The sequence below is a fragment of the Nymphaea colorata genome, chromosome 2 (assembly GCF_008831285.2).
Source record: "Nymphaea colorata isolate Beijing-Zhang1983 chromosome 2, ASM883128v2, whole genome shotgun sequence".
In the NCBI taxonomy this organism is placed as follows: domain Eukaryota; kingdom Viridiplantae; phylum Streptophyta; class Magnoliopsida; order Nymphaeales; family Nymphaeaceae; genus Nymphaea; species Nymphaea colorata.
In genome coordinates, this window is record NC_045139.1 from 22,167,523 (window position 1) to 22,187,362 (window position 19,840).

Genomic DNA, 19,840 nt, shown 5'->3' on the forward strand with positions numbered 1-19,840 from the left:
GGTTGATGCTTGGAAATGTCACCAGATGTTCGTGTAAACCCCAGGAGAAGATGAGAATGGGGTGAGACAGTCGCCAAAAACGCCGGCGAACGCGTATTCTCTTTGAAGCCTTGGTGTAGCAGAAACCAGGTGGCTGTGTACTTCAGAAACCTTCGTCCAGTCAAAATTCTGTATCTCTCTGTCCCGATGTCCAAAAGTCCTCAAACCAAGACTGAAAAATACTAGACATTGGGGCTTTCCAATGACACTAGGATCACTGACCAACTCCGATCACAGAAAATTTGGAGTGAGATGAAGTGACGCCTCCACCACACTCGTCAGACGTGATTCATGTTGTTCTCAGTCTCAGAATTGTCCTCCAACCAGTCTTCACTCAAAAATCCGCCACGCTCTGGTCTTGGCTCCAAAAATTCCCAAATTTGGAGGGCTGAAAGTAGAAATCTAGGCGGTTCCAACGCACCTAGACTCGTTAAATTCCGACCTTTGAGCTGACAACGCCGGCTGTTGAAAGTCGATGTTGATTCTGGAAAGTTTGACGATTGAGAACGACGAAAGAGCAACGTTCGGATGGTGTCCGGGGTCCTGACACGTGCAAGGAGGCTCAGGACACGGGGGACACGTCGTCGCTCCTATTTAAAGTGCGGGGAAACGTGTTGTGCGGGACACGGTGTCCGTTGGAGTCGATGTAGAGCGAGACTCGTGGTGGGACACGGTGGGATTCGAACGACGAACGGTGATGCCGGATTCGACGGGATTCGTATGTCACTGCGTACTGCCAATGATCCTGACACGAGACCGCGACACGTCACCGGGGACCGAAGAACACGGTGGAATCCCGGCGGAATATTCCGCTGGAAATATCGATTTCGCTAGAATTCCTCTTCCGCGCCGGAAAACCTTCAGAAAACGCCGACAAACTTCAAAACGCCATTCCGCCATCGTTTCTGGACCAAATCAGGCGATCCTGGGCTCGATCTGCTCGGAAATTAGTCAGGAATCCACCGGTATCCTCATCCACACGTTTTGGATCAAGGGATGGCCGGAATCGATGCCAGAATGCTCGGGTGTCACCGTAAAAGGGGAAAATGGAAAAACATGAATCAAATGCAGATGAAAGGCTCGATTAAAAGAAGGAAATCCTTAAGGAATGCACTAACCGAGCAAAGATCAATCATCCGGGATTGATCAGCCGTTGAAACGCGTGAAATCCCTCCTCTTACGGATTGAAATCGTGAGGAACCTGCCGGAAAGGAGAAGCTACGCTTGAAACGGTGGGGTTGATTCAAAAATCCATTTCTCGTCCAGTGAAGCTTCTAAAATCCTAGAAAAATTCCTAAGCACTCCAGAGACGCAGACGATCACAATGGTCCAGTGCTCGACAGTTGAAACATCCACAGAAAACAGCGCCGGGAATCTGAATGTCTGGTTCTTTTCCGGCGTTCTTGTTTCTGGTTCAGCCGCAACAGTCTTCATGTAAATCCGATCCTCCTGGCCGAACGATCGGTTTGATACCAACTTGGTGGAGCCCGTGGTCGGGAGGATGCCGGAGGCAGCCGACCACGGTCCAAATCCACCAGGATCTCGCTCGGTGGGAGTGGGAGGCAATGGAACAGTAACTCTCAGCTCGGGTTGCAGGCGTGCGCAGGACGAGCAGGGTGAAGATGAAGGGGAGAACGGCGTGCGCGGGTGGGAAGATGCTTGCGAATGGCGTGGAAGTGAAGACGCCGGAGGTACCAGTGGCGACGAACGAAGCCTCCCCAACCCGGAATCGACGTCAGGCGGGAGAGAGCTCGGCTAAGGCGTCGGTGGAAGCTCAGACGAGGCAGAGAAGGAGGTTAACAGAGAGAAGACGGGGAAGAAGGATCATCGTACTCATTCATGGTGAATGCGCCGGAATCTTGAGGAGCTGTCGTCGGGGAGATCATCCGGCGACCTTCTGGGAATGGTGTCCAGGAATCAGCCCTCTCAGGGTTCCAGTTCAAGCACAAGACCTCCATGGATGCCAAGCTCCTTCTTAAGTGAAGGAGACGATGGCAACGGCCCTCCCACGCGAGCCGTGGGAGATGGCCGACCACTGAACCGGTTCGACAGTCTTGTCGAACCGGGTCGGTGTGGTGAACCAGCTCGGGTCGTCAGTGAGACCCGGGTCCAAAAACCGAGACGGTAAGAATGGGTCCGGACCTCAGTCCAGGAACCCCCAAAAAGTCTGCGCCCGGATCCATAAGGCTGCGCCTGGATCCGGGTCTACAAAAGAGGCGGCCCAACCCGCCATACAAGTCCGGACCCATGTCCGGTTATTCCCTGAGTGTCCCCCTTTACAGTGTCCCATCCGGCTCGGTGTGTCCCGCGTCACCTACGGGACGAATCCCGTCAGATGGATTCTCGTGTCCCGCCTGTGCTCCCTCTGGCCGAGCTCGGCCAGGCATCGTCTGGCCTCCAGGTCGGCAGGGCATGGGGGCGTCGGCCAGGATGGCCGACGCCTGGGCTGCGCCCTTTCCTGGTCGCTAGTCAGTCTGGCGGCAATCAGCAGCACTGCAGCCTCCCCTGGCTTTCTCTGCCCTCACCCTGGTTTGGTCGACGGCGGTCAGGCCTCCCGAAGTAACCTCCCTCGCGGTTTGCTCTCCTCGTTGGGCAGCGGGGGTAACCTCCCTCGAATGCATCAGGGTGGTCCTCAGCTTGCGCCTCCTTCCGTGAACCTCCCTTGGCGTCGACTCGGGGTCGTCATCCCCGCATTCCTTCGTATCAACCTCCCAGGTCGACAAGTGCCCTTCGTCAGTAGCCCTGCCGGTGTCAAGGATGGCCCTTTGTCTGGCCGCCTCAGGAAGGGCTGTATCACCTCGTTTGTGGAGACCGATGCTCTCTCTCTCTCTCTCTCTCTCTCTCTCTATATATATATATATATATATATATATATATATATATATATATATATATATATATATATATATATATATATATATATATATATATATATATAATTAGGTGCATGACTATTAAAATGAATTTGGCGAAAACATTAGGTAGAAAACATATCAAACGGTTTTTCAGGCGCACTTACATTTGTGCTTGTGTCATTTCGATGTCAAGATGTATAAAGTGCCTTATGTTTTAAAGTAATGTCTCATGAATATGTGAAAATGAAGTGACTAGTATGATTTTGCCGTGGTCCAAATTGAAGCATGAAGAATGAATATGATTATGCTGCGGTCCAAATGGAACTGTGAAGATTGAATATAAGGTTTGCCTTTTTCACGAGCTTGAGTAAAGTTAGTGCTCATCACTTAGGCCTTTCTAGCGTCGCATTTGATTTATGTTGTAGTATGTATAGACAAATCGTTTGCAGTATGATCCATTTTGCCAAGATATCAGAGAACGCTTTCTAACTCGTCTTTTTAAGGATCAACTTAATAAAGGAATACTATAGACGAAGTATGGTACACCTAGAATATTGAAAAAGAGGAAGTAATTTGTGTATTTAAGTGAGCATTTTATTGTATTGAAAGATAACAATCACTAAGAGCATATACAATCATTCTATTGTTCATGTTATGCAACTTTAATTTGTATATATCATTGATCTTAGACTACGAAGGGACGTATTGTTTAAATCACGAGGTATCCTAACTCGGCTCCATTTCATCCTATATGTAAGAATCCTTGGTTGCTGCATTGGCTTACCTGGGCCATGCTGTGCACCAATGTTGATGACACCGCGGGTATCGGCGCCTGTATATTTAGCAGCTCTCCACTACTGATATCTGTTGTTTGTTTAAACATTGGTCTCATGTGATGTGGACTTCAAATCAGCATTGGATTTGAGACAGTGACTGATTCAAAATTTCTTAGGTTGCGTTTGATTCCCTACAGATATCAGATCCGAAGGGATATGAAATCCATAGGTTTATCAAAATGTGAATGGCTATAGTGTAAAAACCGTGGATTTAAGATCTGATGGGTCACGGATCCGGTATCTGCAGTGATCCGATCTGAGATCAAACGGGACTATAAGGCGGTTTTGCAGATCTTAAGTAGGAAACGAACCCTAAGGCCGAAAGCCCTTTCCTTCCCTTGCTTTCGAATCGAAAGCTGCGTCAAACATGATATCCTTTAAAGAAGCCTGAATATTGACTAATGAGATTGTGCGCTTTTGTGTGTAGGTTAACATAATTTGTATAATTTTCCTTGGCCTCTATCGAATGTGGCTTGTGCTACTTGAAATTTTTACTTGAATGTACTTTTACAGATGCGTGAACATCATTATGGGCTTTACCCCACCGATCGAGTTGCAATTTTTTTGATAAACTGAAATTCCGGAATATATTATTTAACCCAATAAAAGTTATTTTTTAGAAATTAATAAGCCGTTTATTAAGTTGATGTCTGCCTGCGTGAACTACACCAATTATGTGTCCCTGTGAGCTTTCGTGAAATTGTGCTTAGATCATCGAATTCGAGGCGAGGCGACTACTTCAGAGAGAGAGAGCGCGCAAACAGTGGAGGGCGATGGCGTGGAGAGGGCATCTGTCTCGGAACCTGAAGGAGCTCCGTCTCCATTTCTGCCAGACTTCTCCTGCCAGCGATTCTGCCAGGTGAAAATCTCAATTCTGCTTACGCGATCCTCCCCTTCTCCCCCTTCCCCTTTCATTCCTTCATTCAATCGAATATCATTTTTGAACTGCCCACGTCCTTGATTTCATATGTGATGATGTTCCGTGGCAACGCCTCGTCTCATGGGATGTTCTTGGCCTAGTGGGATCGAGGGCCATTTCTTCCATCTCTCTCTTTGTGTGTGTGTGAATGTTGTCGTTCTGGTCTAAACCCCAAAGTTTGTTGGCGTTTTATGCAGGGAGTTTGTGCTTCGGAATTACAAGGACTTGAAGACCCTTAACCCGACCTTTCCCATCCTCATCAGAGAATGCAGCGGAGCTGAGCCCCAATTGTGGGCTAGATATGGTTCTCTCTCTCTCTCTCTCTCTCTCTCTCTCGTGTTGCTTAAGCTTTTATGCTATTGGACTTCCTCCTGCTTACCATATCTATCTCAAGGGGGCTCCTGATGGTGCCCCCGGCTGCACGAGGGCTTTGTATCCGGCCTTCTGCCTAATTGGGCACGCTACTTTTCTCCCAGTAGATTAGATGTGTTAGTCTGTGTTGTGATCCTCAATTTTATCTGTTTGTTGGGGGCAGAAAGCATCTTCAATCTCAAGTCGTGGGCCAAATCTTGGCTACCCTTTTGTAGAGATGCGTTATCCCTATTCTGGAACGACTGCAGCTAACAGAGCTCGTCCTTGAGAGTGCTACTGTTTCTATCCCTGTCACCGGTCGTTGGCAATCATTGAATCCCAAAAATGCATACCAGGCAACCCTCTGAACCATGATAAAAGCCATCTCGTCTTGTTTGCAATATGTGCGTCGTCTGGAATAAGAACTTTTTTAAAAGCTGAGATGAAGAGAAAATCTTAAAACCTGCGCCACCAATACGAGCCAATGTCGTAATAGAGGACAATTACAAGTTAGTAAGGAATCACCAACAAACACCCATCGAGTTGCTTGTTGATAAAAGAGGTAGGCCCAGATCGACTAAGGGTCCCTTCAATGTTTTCACAGCACAGAAATTACCTTTGACGCACTACGGATGGCATTTAGGGTATCCTTCTGGGTTCTTCATTGGCGTTTGGGAACAACAACTGTACACAACAAAAAAATGGGGTTCTCTGCTCTTAGGTCCTTAGTTCTACCTTCGTATGTAAGAATATGACACCAAGAATGCTGCGGCCTGTGACCCTGACTCGCAAACATGCACCCGCAGCAGCTAAATTGTGGGCTTATTGGAAGTAGAAAAATTCCAACGGCTGTTCTCTAACTGCAGCAACAGTTTCAACGATCTCTTTACTGTCCCAACCATTTGGTCTTCCCACAATCTATTATGTCAAAAGTATATCCGTAGGAACTAGAAAGGATCAAAGGTTCTCTATGAGGCCAGAAAACAGAAGTCTTAAAAAATGAAGGGGCTAGAGAAACTTTGAAATGTTTTGCATTTCAATATGGGCCAGAAAACAGAAGTCTTAAAAATGAAGGGGCTAGAGAAACTTTTTAGATCCTAAATCTATGATTGGCAGCTTCCTAGGGGACGTTGATTCATCCATGGGAAGCCTTTGGTGAAAGACTTTGCAATTCAAGCCGCTGTTGTCTCTGTGTGGTGTGAAACGTATACTTTCTGCTCCCATATGCAAGATCTGTACCTGCTGTAAAGTAAACTTGGTAGTGGGAAGCAGCTTTGAGTTTATCCTTTTTTGGCAGAAAATCTTGATGCTCCTCATAGTTATTTGATCTATGTCGCTCCAACTATATTATCTGTGTTCCTATTTGGTCCTTGTGTAACCCTCTACACTGTCACCTATTTAGTGTTGGCGCTACAAGGCATTTGTCCAGTAGACAGAAACATTGAGCAGCATGATGTGGCAAGCTGCTAGTCCTGTTAGAGATGGAAAGACCATTTTGCATGTTGGTGTTGTCTGAACTTTTTTGTTTTAACCTTTCCTCCTTTCTTCACAAAACAAGTTTCATATCCTGCTTTGTTGAGTCATCTTATTCATAAACTTATGCAAAGTTTTTGGTGAATTTATGGAAGTTGTCAACTAACTATATGTTCTGGATATTTGATTTTTGTTCTTAGTATTTTGCTGGAATTCTTTGGCTTTCACTCTGATCATATCAGTTGATCATTTCAGGGTTATTTAGTCAAGTCCACTTTGATTGAGATTTATTTTGTAGTTTGTTTTGTTCTACTCACTAATGATGTGGAGACAAATGTATCTAGAATACTAAGTTTCAGTAGCATATCATGTGTGTGCATGCATTACCATGTGCGTGCATGTTGGCTCAAGTGCACCCATGGCTGGAAAACATGATAGACCCCTTGCAAATTTTTCTTGGCACCCAAGGCGAAAATCTTGGCTCCGGCACTGTGAGTGAGGTTGTTGCCTTGTTAGTTCTGTTTTCTTTCTCTCCAAATGGTATTAATTGCTTCTTCAGAAGGTGATTTGTCTGATTCATGTAATTGTGACTATTGACAGTGACTCGATTTTTCAATGCAATGTCCATTTGCAGACAATAATTTCTTGTTTTGATCATTTTGGGTGAACAGTAATATGCACATGGTGGTTTTGCTTCCTATATCTAAGTGCACAATGTTGAGCACATGTACTCGATTATTTTAGCTTGAGTGAAAACTTGAGCTCGAGTTGTCAGTCGAGTCGAGTGAACTCGACTTGATCAAGCTGTTTGTGCATGTGTCCATGGTGTGTCTCTTCTCTCATGAATTTATAAATCTGTCTGGCAACGATGCCCCTTTTCCATCACTTTCAAGTTTCAACCTGCTTGATAGGTCTCTCTCTCTCTCTCTCTGTATGACTGAGACGGAGCTCCAATGCCTTTGCTTCAATTCTTTCTCCTTGACTGATGCTGAGCTCTGTGTGTGTGTGGGACTGAGGAGTACCAATGCCTTTTCTTCCAAAGGTGGAGAAGAAGCAAGAATGCCCCTTCTCTCACCGTGATAGAGGCTAAGCTCTCTTTCTCTCTCTCTGGGACAGCCACATCAATCATTCAACCATCACCAAATAAACAGCACTATTTTCTCGTGCTTGAAGAACATCAATTCTGTCTAGGACTTGAGAGCTTGGCTCTCATCATCCATTACTTAGTTGTATTCTGGTTGGTTCCTGTTCAATATTTGTGGACTTTTTTACTGTTTAAAAAAATTAGCCATCTCTCTCTCTCTCTCTCACTCCCCAAAGGTTTCTTAGTTTTTTTTCCCTTTTCCCCCAAACTTTTTCAATTAGGTCAGTTTTATGCTTGTTTTCTGTTCTCTGTTTATGACCTTAATCAAGATGTGCTCAAGCTTGGCATGTCATGCTCGACTCGTGCTCGAACTTGTGGTGTATACAAGTCGAGCTGGGACCTGGCTGGCCCAGCACCTCAAGCCAGCTCATGTACATGCCTTTCTATATCATGGTTCGCTACAATTTCTCATTCTTTGCTTTTGGGTTGAAAAATATGCAAATGTGCTTATACTTGTTGCTTGATGCAGACATGGGCGTTGAAAGACTGGTTAGGTTGAAAGGTCTGACAGAACCACAAATTGTAAAGAAGCTGGAAGAACTTGTCAAGGCCGGGGAACCCATGCCGTGATTCTGTTGTGCTTCAATGTAGTTCTGTTCTCGTTTTCACTTGGAAATAATGTACTTTGTATGGTTTGGAGCATTTTCTTCTACCATGTTGGAACGGTTTCTTGTTTTGACGTCAAAAAGGTGAAACTAGTTCAAGCTGGATTGGATTCATTGACGTTTCATTTTTGCTGGTGACTGCTATTTCATTAGCTCCAACATCCAACATTTGGACATAATGAAGTTGTTTACATTATGGCTCTTTTTCCTCGCACATAAAAACTGCACCCAAACAGTGAGACTAAGCCCCAAAGGGACATGAAACATAACGGAATTTTGAAAGAGAAAGCAACCCAATGATAGTACTTGAAAAGTTGCATGGTAATAGATTTGCTTAACCACGACTTGACCAAGAACCTGAAAAATTAGGACTCAGGTCAATATCATAAACCATAGCAATTTGTGGTGGTTCCGAACGTTTCGCGGTGATCGTATTCAACTAAAATGAAAGCAACTTCATGGTTTTATTTGGGTCCAGGTATCATGTTGCCTATATGGTACAAAAAGGAGTTCTTTGTGGGGTTTCCCAATATGAACCCTGAAGTATTATCACAGAAACATTGTTGCAGGCTACCAAACTGAATATTGAAAGTGCGTTCTCCCCCATAGACTCAACCAGCTTGGTTGATCTCCGATTACCGTACACGTGAACCTGCAAAATTTCTCACCAATTCAAGAATTTCCTGCTTTTCTTTCCGTCGATATCAAGTTTAAAGATGATCCTTTTGTGGCTATTACAGCAGAAATGTTCTCCCTACAGTAAAAAAAGCATACAGAATTTTTGTCAGTATAAAATTCTTACAAGCAGGTTTTAGCAGAAAATGAGAAACAAGAAACTAGTTTACTGAAAGGTATAGAAATACAAGAGAGGATTGACCAGAACATAATTTTCCAGTTTACAGGATTCCTGCAGCAGCGGCAGTAGCAATACATATAACTGAAAAAATGTAGCATTTTTATTCAAATGCATTCCTACCATCATGAAGAAAAAACGTGAAAGAAAGAGGGTTAGACAAGTACCACAGGCTAATCATCTTTGGTGCAAGTGAACCAAGACAAAATCGGTTACCTCAAAATCTAAGGAAAATTCAAGCAGCACAAGGCAAAAAGGTGGGATCATCCACCGCAAAATCTTTTTCTTATGATCCTACAAGTTACAGGAACAAATTTTAAAACACAAGAAAAGACGGTTCATCTTAGACCAGAAAGAAAACTGGAAATTGTGACTCAATGTTTTCAGTAAAAGCTGTTTAGGGTTTAGGGTTTAGGGTTTAGGGTTATTTGGACGAGCAATGTTGAAAAAGATCAAGAAATATAGAGAAACATTACCAAGACAAAATCAGTTACCATAAAAATCTAAGGAAAATTCAAGCAGCACAAGGCAAAAAGGTGGGATCATCCACTGCAAAATTTTTTCCTTATGATCCTATAAGTTACAGGAACAAATATTAAAATGCTAAATAATAGAAGGTTCATCTTAGACCAGAAAGAAAACTGGAAACAATGACTCAATGTTTCCAGCAGAAGCTGATTTGGACAAGAAATGTTGAAACCGAGTACGAAATATAGATAAAATGCGGAATTTACAACTAAAAGAAAAATTTTGTTGCATGTATAAGGAAAACAGGAAAAGCAGAGAAAAATATCGGCAGAAAGGCTGTAAGAGTTGCACAAAAACAAGCTTTGTGGTACAGTGCCAAGCTAATTATCTAATAGTCCACAAGAATATGGCCAATGCAAACCAATCAAGCATGTTACAATTACCACCATTGCACCGTAGATCACGCAAGAGAAGAGAAGGTAGCTTTTTTGGAATTTTAACTGAATGAAAATTCATGCATTTATGGGCTTGTAAGATCCAATACAAAGAATAGGTTTGGATACAGTAGCAGTTCAATGTAATATACAAATGCTCAGTGGCAGAAGTTACGTAAGTTTTTAATTGAGAGTGGCTCCGCCCTTGCAGAGTGGTCTTCCAAAAATAGATCATAGGTCAAGTAGTAGCATTTTGCAAATCAGTGAAACATGAAAGATATATTAAAGCCATTGAGTACAACTGAGAAAATTGTCAGTATCTTAAAGGTCCTTCAGGATCAAAAGATGCATAACACACCATGGCAGAGCATTGGGTGAGTGAGTACCATAATCATGAGAACTTATGATGCAATCCTGAAATTTAACAGGTCTCAGCAATGAACATTTAACAAATGAAGATATTAGTCCATCTGTTACTGGTCCAGCATCGTATTATATTGTTGATAAACCAGTAACATGACCACCCAAGTTGGTTGTTTTCTTATAAAGCATAACTTTAAAAGTAGTATGCCTAATCCAATATGTCACGGAACCATCCATAGAGTATTAACATAGGAAAAAATAATTTATCCAAGTAAAAGCATGCTAAGAAAAATACTTTACAATTTTGGAAAACATGAAATATAAATATACCATAATTAATGTGGAAGGTGTTGAACTACATTTTCACTGACAAGTTTTAAATAATTTGAAAGTGTTTTTAGTTCTATGGAATTACTCAATGAAGATCATGTCCTAGTACCCAAACATAGTCTTATTGTTAAACATGAAAATCAATAAATCACAACTTTCTTTTTAATCATGTTTGAAGAAATTTAGTAAAGATAAGTCATAAATTATCTCAATAAAAATACATGTACAGTTTTTGCTCCAGATGGAAATATAACTCTACTGGATTACCCCATATTTCACATAACTAGTTGCTCTTGATCTAGCTTGTTAATTTTGATTCCTGAAGACAATACATGATGCTTCTTATTCTTATTTGATATTTCTTGACATGCTAACAAAAAAAGAATTCAAATGTCATCTAATTTGTTAAAATAATTGTTTGTAATTAAAAACTATATTCACATTGGTGAATACTCCATACCCCAAGGACATGTAGAAAAAGAAAAATGACATAAATCATGGGCTATCCTCATAACTCGATGTGACAATAATACCTAATGAATCAAGATAATCAATTCCAATCTGCTTCAAATAAGCATCCAATGAATGTGGTTTTTAAGAAATGCAATCAAACCTTGTCCACACAATAACTTTTGTTCAAATGGAACATTGATCCCAACTAGCTGGTTTTTATTTTGTGTTTTACTCCCAAATACAAACATTTTCTTGCTACAGTGCATTTCTTATGTGAAGCCTCTTGTACCAAGAAGAAAAGGATCCCATAGCAAGAAGAAACATGAGTCTTGCAAGAGGTGAAAATTATGAAAACACTACATTTTTATTTTTCAGAAGGGAGATCTATAGGTTCTTAGAAATTTAACATAGATTTCTAGATTTCTTGCTAGGTGAAATCAATTTTGGACCAAGCATTTAGCTGTTTGATTTCTTTTTTTGATTTCCCTTGACTTCTACAAATCTAGTAACTTAGCAAACTAGAAGAGGTACTATTTTGGTAATGGTGGCATATGTTTGATTGCTTCTGAATTTGTCATCATTTATGCTGCATATTAATGTATTTCTTATTTTTGTAGATTGACATGAAGAAGACATCTTTTGTCTCCAAATTTAATGTGTTTGTTATTTTTGCAAATTTTCACATAGAAGGTACCTTGTATGATTCTCCCCCCATGTCAGAAGACATAATTTTTCATGTGCTCAATTGTGTTACATAATGGTATCATCGGTAAGCTTCCCGTTACAATGTTGCAATCTTCAGTGATGCACTTTGTGATATTTGTGTACCATTAGTAAGTTAACACACCAAATGTAACAATTCTCGTAATGTTATATGATATGTACATGGTTTTATCATTATGCTAAAAAAGTTACATAGTTGACGAGAGGTAGACTTTGGGCAAAGAGTAGACTGCTATTAACGACGATTGTCATCAGGAAAAAACACTTGCATACATGAATTGGGGAACTGTTGACACTACAAAGTTTCTTATTATTGTCAACGAAAGTAGCACATTAAGAGAAGATCTAGAGGTGTCGAAAAAGAATGGTTAGGGCATCAAAACTTTTACCTATGTTTCCTTCTTCCTTGTTGACAACCTCCATTCCTTCCCATATATGATCTTTTCATCTTTTTGCCCTAAAGTCATCACCAACATCGTCCTCTTCTTCATCTTAATCTCTCTCTTAACTTCACACTTTCCCACTAATCACCAAATATACCATCCTCATATTCCATGGCAGAGTTAAACTCTCTCTCCTTTGTCCATTCCCCCTCTTCACTCCTAATGTCTTTCTTTCCAACAATTATGTTGCCACCATTTGGAAGGAAGGAAGTAGAAACAATAGTATAGTCTTAAAAAATAATTAGATTCAATTAAGAGAATTAGAGACATGTCTCTTACAAAGAAAACTGACTCTTATCAATGAAGCAACCTTACAAAATTGGCTTCAAAAGCCATAACTAAGAACCTAGAATGTTACAATATTTATGAAGTATAGCAAAAGAAAAGAGAAGCTAGTTGTTGAATTAGTTCAAATGGCTAGAAAGCTAGCCGTTGGAACTGTCCAATAGCTAGAAACACTTATAAAAAAAGAAAAAGATAAACATTAAAATAGAAAAAGGAATAATACAACAAAAATAAATAATAATCGCAGCCAATATATATATATATATATATATATATATATATATATATATATATATATATATATAAAGACACACTCACACATAAACAAATAGATGTTATATATATGATTCCATATAAATTAACGCCCTCCTCAAACTTATAGGGATGCCCCCAAAAGTTTTGCCAAGAAAAAATCAAAATCTATTTGTTATCATTGCCTTGGCAAAGGGATACACAATTTGATATTATAAGCAAATGAGGGATGACTCAATACTCTTTCACATATATTCTTCCCAAACAAAGTGACAAACCATCTTAACATAATTTGCTCTCCTATAAAATGCATAATTAAGTATTGTAAGTGGCACTTTTGTTGTCACAACATAATCTAGTGGTTCTTGTAACACTCTAAAAGTGTAGTCCCATATCTAAAATTGTGAAGAATCTTGAGGGGCTTATAAATGATGTTGTTAAATGCTAGCTTTTGGTTTAGGTTGACATCAAAGTTTTTAGGGAATAGGTTGGGATCAACCAAATCAAGTTGTGACATTTGGTATCAGAACCAATTCAATACTTAGACTTGGGTTCCTACATGCGCGGTGTATGCTTTAAGGGAGTCGGATTATAATACCTGAAAACCTTATTCATGTATCTAAGTTTGTGAAGAATCCTGGGTGACTTATAAAGAGGATTGTTAAATGATGAGTTGTCCTGGTTACTAATTGTTTTTGCATTGGAACCAGAGCTACTCTCCGTATCCTTCAATAAGCTCTTCAACCACACAGTCTCAGCTTTAGTGAAAGATTAGTAAAACTTTATTGATTTGCCTAAAAACACAACAAAACTAGCAGTTATTTGAATAATCATCTCAATCAACATCAACATATACAAAACTAGCAGTGGAGTGTCTGTTATTTGAATAATCATCCCAATCAACATCAACATATGCATTCATATTTAAGGAGAAAGAAGAAGATAAAAATAGCCTTTATTTGTAGTATTCTTGATATGTGTGATGTTTCTCATAAACTCTCATATGTATGGATATTGGTGCTTGTTGGAGTTGACTAGCTACGTAAACAACATGAGATATGTCATACCCAATGATTGTCAAACATTCTAAGGCTCTAAACATTTGTCAATATGGAATAGAATTTTCCAAAATTCTCTATCACATGATTTCATCTTAATTCCTAGCGCTTCAGGTACTTTCAACAACTTTATTATATGTTAGTCTAGACCTATTTATTAAAATATTGACAAATTTAATTTGATAAAACAAATATTCTTGTTTGCTCTAAACAACTTCAATACCAAATAGGTAAGTAAGAAAATCCAAGTCAGTCATTTCAAACTCATTTTTCAAAAAACATTAAACCTATTTAGTAGATTTATCATCACTTTCGATGTCAATTATAAAATCAACATGTAATAATATTATAATTATGCTCATAGGGGTATTCTTGAAGCAACATAGCTGTGTTGTAATAACAAAATCTAAAACCTTGTGAATCATTACCTTACTAAAATGATCATACCATAGAAACCTATTCAAATGAGCGAACAGCTAAAACACAAACCTTATGTTTTGGTGTAAATGAATCATAAGAAACAGAATTTTGAAGCTATCCTACTCCACAGTTTTGTGAGATCTCTTAAGTGTTAGTTGCGGTTCTCAAGGATGACTTTGCTCAACAATTTGATTTATTCATCTATAGGTGGGAATTTTTTTTTCATAGTTGGTTCATTTCAGATGAAATGTCATTTTGTTCACAGAGAATATCACCCTCATTGTGAAAATGTGATCATCACTTTTTGAACATTTATCATAATCTAATAATTCAAAAAGAAAAACAAAGTCATCACTCTTGGATTCAACTTTTTCCAAACCATTTTCATTTTCAATAAAAACAACATTTCATGTTACATAAACTTTATCTCTTTCAGGATCATAACATTTATATCTTTCATAAGTTTCAAAATACCCAATAAAAATGCACTTAATTGTTCTGGAAAGAGTTTATCTTTTATCAACTAAAAAGAAACATTTACATCCAAAAATTTTAACCAATCACAATTAGGTTCTAAATAATGAAATTTTTTGAAAGAAAAATCTTATTTAAAGTTCTAAAGTGCATTCTATTTATCAAATAAACAATAGTAAAGGTTGCTTCAGCTCAAAAATTTTTGAGACATTTTTTTTTGAAATAAGCAATACTCTTGTGGTCTGAATATATGTTGATGCTTTCTTTCAAGTATTCTCATTTTGTTGATGGGTTTTAGAATGCAATTTTTTATGTATAATATTTTTTCCTTCAAAAATTTTATGAAATTATTTGAAAGATACTCTCATATGGAGTAATTTCTCAATATTTTTATATTAGCATCAAATTTGATTTGGATCATATTGCAGATTTTTTTTTAAATGAAGAAAAACTTGATATGTATGTTTAAGAATGTAAATCCAAGTGTATCAAAAAATTCTTTTGTAAATATCACATAATAAAAAAATATCACTTTTTTGACATGATGAAAGTAAGCCATCATACAACTGAATGCACCAATTCAAAAGGAGTTTGTGAAATAAAATTCATTGAAAGGTATGAAACTCATTTTAGGCTTGATACAATCAGCACATATAAGATTTTGGTACATGTCCTTCAAGAAGAGAATACATGATAATTTTCCAAAACTTGAAAAATCACAATTTTTGATGTTGAAGATGTACATCATTCTTCTTGACTAGATTACAAAAAGGTTTGCATATGTCCAAATAGTCCATGTAATATAAATTATTTTTCTAAAACCTTCTCCAATTGTCCTCCATGATCAGCAATTTGAGAAATAGATAAAAGATTTATGTTTAACTTGGAAATACATCTTACTAGTAGTACTTCAAAAATTTTTAAATCAATTTTTGCATCAACATTTCCACCAAAATCAATATAAATAGGTGTTCAATCTGTGGTTTTTACGAAAGGACAAGACTTCTCATTGGTGCATTTAGCATGCAAGGAACCATTAGGGGACATATGAAAAGAAGCTTCTGAATAAAAAAAAAAAGAAGTTATTCCATAAATACTTACTTGATACAGATGCAACCATAGCTCTCGATATTGATTATTTTCCTCATTTCAAAAGAGATAGAACCTCTAAAGTACATCCAAGACTTTTTGCTGAAGGGCACTCACCAACTTGTCAAGTTTGAAAATGATGATGCTTTATTGATTTTGGACTTCAACCGTTCGCCCTTTTCAAACTTCTTCAACATTTGGTTTTGAGTGTCCCTGTTCTTAGCAATGGAAGCAAATGCCTTTTTTAGATAGTCCGTATGATCTAATATGAGACTTGGGACGTGAAATTACGAGAGCATTATTACTTTTTTCAGAAAAGTTCGGACAGATTTCCTCTATTTGCAACTCAGCAATGGCTTCATTCATCAAAGACACCTTAGATCAGTGGAGCAAAGAAGTCTTCATTCCATCACATCTCAGTTTCAAACTAACAATCTGTTTGTAGAATTTTTTTTTCTTTGAACTTGTTTTTCCCTTAAAACAATGTCATGTGGGTCAACATTGCCATCTCATATACAAGTAATCTATTTTGGCAACATACTTCTTAATAGTGTGCTCTCCTTATTGAGGGTTAGCAATTTTAACTTGAATATTGTACATATATGCCACATCCTTCATTGTGTGGGGTTTGTTCAAAATTTCTAAAGCTTCATTAACATAGTTGAGGTTAAAGATTTGTCCACGGGTTGCATTGTCCACACAAGTTAGAATCCATATAATAAGTTTGTGATGACCAGCCTCCTATTCATCTCATTTCTTCTCATAATCACCCACAACCTTATGTTTTTCCGCACCTGTTGTGTCATTCAAATTATATATACAGATATGGCAGTAGGTGTGGTCTCATTTTTTTTTATTTTATTTTGTTGGTCTTCCTAATAAATTTCATTTTACTGTCCTTTCATCTTTTTTTTTTTAATCTTCTTATTTGATTTCCATTATTTTTTGTTAGTGAACTGGGAGCTCCAATTGACCGGCTTCATTGGAAACTTTCTTGCTCGTAGCTTGAGCCGGACGAATGGAAAGCCAACGGTCTATGTATGCCAATGAAACCTACTGAAAGACAACTTGGAGCTTAATTTTGGTTTCATGAAGCATGGTGATGAGATGTGTTAAATAATTTATAAGCAGTATTGCTTCTATCGCTATGCCCTAATATTGAATTCTAAATTATCATGTGGGACTCCTTGAAAAAATTATACAATTTTTTTTCTCATTTCGTAGAAGTCTCTGTAACTAATTTTTCTTATTAAGATTTTCATCTTTGCCAGTATGTAAAGATGACTTTTATATATACCAAGAGAAAGAAAAATATTGCAACACCAAGAAATAAAAATATAGCGCATTAGCAAGTTTTCCTTTTTCAAGTTTTTCCTCATTACAAAGTGCTTTGTTTTAGCAGTCTACTTTTTTTGTATTGCTACATCATTCAGATTCTACATGCAGTCTGCTTTTTGTAGTGCTGAGCATGGAGTCTCTGCAACTTCTATCATGCCACAGCTAGGCTCTTGCCTTAAAACTGAATAGGTTGCAAGTCTTAATACCTCCACACTATTCTGTTACATGACCAATGCATGTCAAGAACCTGTCGGGAACACACTGAGCCAGCAATTGGTATGCATTGGACTACTTGTAAAAAGCTGTATACATTTTGTGAAAAAAGTTAATCTTATGTAGCTGATCTGTGATGGGGCTAGACTTGACAAGAAGCCACAAAGGAGGAAGCACGCTAAATCCCATTCCCAATGCCAGTTCTTCAATGGCATCCGTGAGTCGCTACACGTGTTTTGGCCTCTCCAGTGGCGTGTGGTGGCCATCCATGTCCACAATCCAATGTGGAGCTTTTTAGGCAAGTGCCAAAAGTTGGACGACAGTGACTTCACACAATCCAGGGCTCTTCAATGGCACAGGGGCCTTCCCGTAGCACCACTGATGAGTTAGAAGTAGGGGTGGGCATGGGGCCGATCCAGTGTCGGAAAGTGGGGCTTGAGCTCAGCCTCGATACCCGAAAACTGGGCTCGGATTGACTCGGTTTGGTTATAATTAAAAATTATTTTTAAAGATATAAAATATAAAATATTTTTTAATAATAAAATATATATTATTAATAATAAAATAGTTTTAAAAATTAATCAGCCGGATCAGACCCCAAGCCGACCCATCGTGCCTGGGCCTATACCGGGCCGGGTACCAGGCCCCCACCGACGGCCCCGCCCAGCACCCATCCCTAGTTAATAGTCACAAAAGACGCGTTATTTTTGAAAAAAGCATGAGGACATGAAATGCCGATTAAAACTAAAAAAAGCATTTTTTTTTAAAAAACGTTAAAAACAAAAAAATGCATTTTAAGGTTTTTTTTATTTTTTTATTTTTTTATTTTTTTAATGCCAAACCGTTTTTTTATTTTTTTATTTGTTCCAAATCTACTTTATCTTTTGATATTTGTGTTATTATTTTCTCACTTATTTTTTATTTTTTAATTTAAAAATACTTTTTTTTATATTTTTCAATCTCTTCACATTATACTCAAGAAAAACATTACCTTTTAGCAATCAAGAAAAAAAAAATGAGGCGATAGATTGGAAGACCTCTGTGCTGCAAAGTGGCAGATCGAAGTGGAGGAGGAGGCAGAGCAGCGGGAAAAAAACCGAATATCGGATGAAATGCCACGATTTTTATCTACTTCTTAAAATGTTTTTCACTTACTACAAGTTGTTTCAAATACTCACAAAAACCTTCTTTTTGCGGCTCTTATCGTCGGCGCATGGAGGGGCATTGCACTGGCTAAAGTTCCGGCCGTCTCCGTTTGTCGATATAGTTTGCACCGTATGAAGATAAAGGAGACATAAATAAAGAGAGAAGCAAAATGACAGTTGATAACCAACAAACCGTGCAATATGTTAACACATAGAGTCACAAAGCATGTAAACGCACAAGCTGAACAGTAGTACCAAAGGGAAAAATTTTGAAAGCATTTTGGGGAGCCTTTGGTTTTTTCAGGCACCCATGTTAGCAGCAACAGCTGAACAGTACCAAAGGAAAAATTGATAAGGTCTTACATTATATGTATACTATTTGGAAAAAAATACGACGTAAATATTAAATCTTAAAAAAATAAATAAGCTCTTAATATAGGAAATGGGGATGAGGCAGTTTCCTTTTGTTAAGTATTTTACTTTATTTTTATCCCCTTTTGATTTTGTCTTCTTTTATGCACAGGACAGTGGTCAGTGGCCCACCCAAAATCAGGTCTCCTCGAGGGCAAGCACAACCACCCTTCTTCGCAACCAAACCAAACCAAGAGAAGAAAAGAAGGGCAGCTCAAAGAACACGTCCATCCACCCCCAGATTGTCGTTAAGGCCTGCAAACAAAGCCGCACCAATTAAAAAAGAAAAAAATCCGCTTGTTTTGTTTGGTCCTACCCAGGTTGTGGGAGGCGTAGGGGCGCATCCAAATAAAATTGAAACAATATAAAGAACTAAGTGTGGTTGCGTGGGCATCGGGCTCGGGTATTCGACGGGTATTACTTGGTTTGATTGGGCCTGAGCCCAAGTCTGAAAAAATCAGCTCGGGCCGGCTTGACGGGCCCGATTCAGTTCGATTTATTTTTTATATTATTTTTATTTAATAATAATATATATATTATTTAAAATATATTTTATATTTAAAATTTTTATTTTACATTTAAAAATATATTTTTATTTTAACCTGGACAAGACCTGGGCCCGAGCTCGGATTTCAGGTATCTGGCCGAACCTGGACTTCCTTTTCGGGTGTTGGGCCGGCCCGATGCCCAGGCCTACAAAGAACCCGAACCCGGGGGATGGCAAGGGCGATCGACCCTTCTAAAATTCTGACAAATGAAGTTTTACAGTTCAATGTTTCTAAAAATTTTGAAAACTACCCTAGGCTTTTGTGAAGGATTTTTTTTTTCTCTCTCTTAAAAATTGTTGGCTCAGCTAGTGGGGAGAA

The 19,840-nt window shown here is 38.7% G+C and overlaps 1 protein-coding gene across 1 annotated transcript; it reads left to right on the forward strand.

Annotated features, from left to right (window-relative positions):
- Positions 1–4,385: 4,385 nt before the first annotated feature.
- Positions 4,386–8,336, forward strand: LOC116246719 (NADH dehydrogenase [ubiquinone] 1 alpha subcomplex subunit 2). The gene is made up of 3 exons (XM_031618549.2): positions 4,386–4,589; positions 4,847–4,953; positions 8,087–8,336. Exons 1-3 carry the CDS (start codon positions 4,504–4,506, stop codon positions 8,185–8,187), a joined length of 294 nt encoding a protein of 97 aa, XP_031474409.1. The 5' UTR covers positions 4,386–4,503; the 3' UTR covers positions 8,188–8,336.
- Positions 8,337–19,840: the final 11,504 nt, after the last annotated feature.

What these genes read in the sequence shown, in the direction of transcription:
- LOC116246719 (XM_031618549.2), top strand. Translation starts at nt 4,504, where the DNA reads ATGGCGTGGAGAGGGCATCTGTCTCGGAACCTGAAGGAGCTCCGTCTC. An exon ending in CCTGCCAGCGATTCTGCCAG is followed by an intron (nt 4,590 to 4,846) that starts GTGAAAATCTCA and finishes CGTTTTATGCAG; the next exon opens with GGAGTTTGTGCTTCGGAATT. An exon ending in CCAATTGTGGGCTAGATATG is followed by an intron (nt 4,954 to 8,086) that starts GTTCTCTCTCTC and finishes TGCTTGATGCAG; the next exon opens with ACATGGGCGTTGAAAGACTG.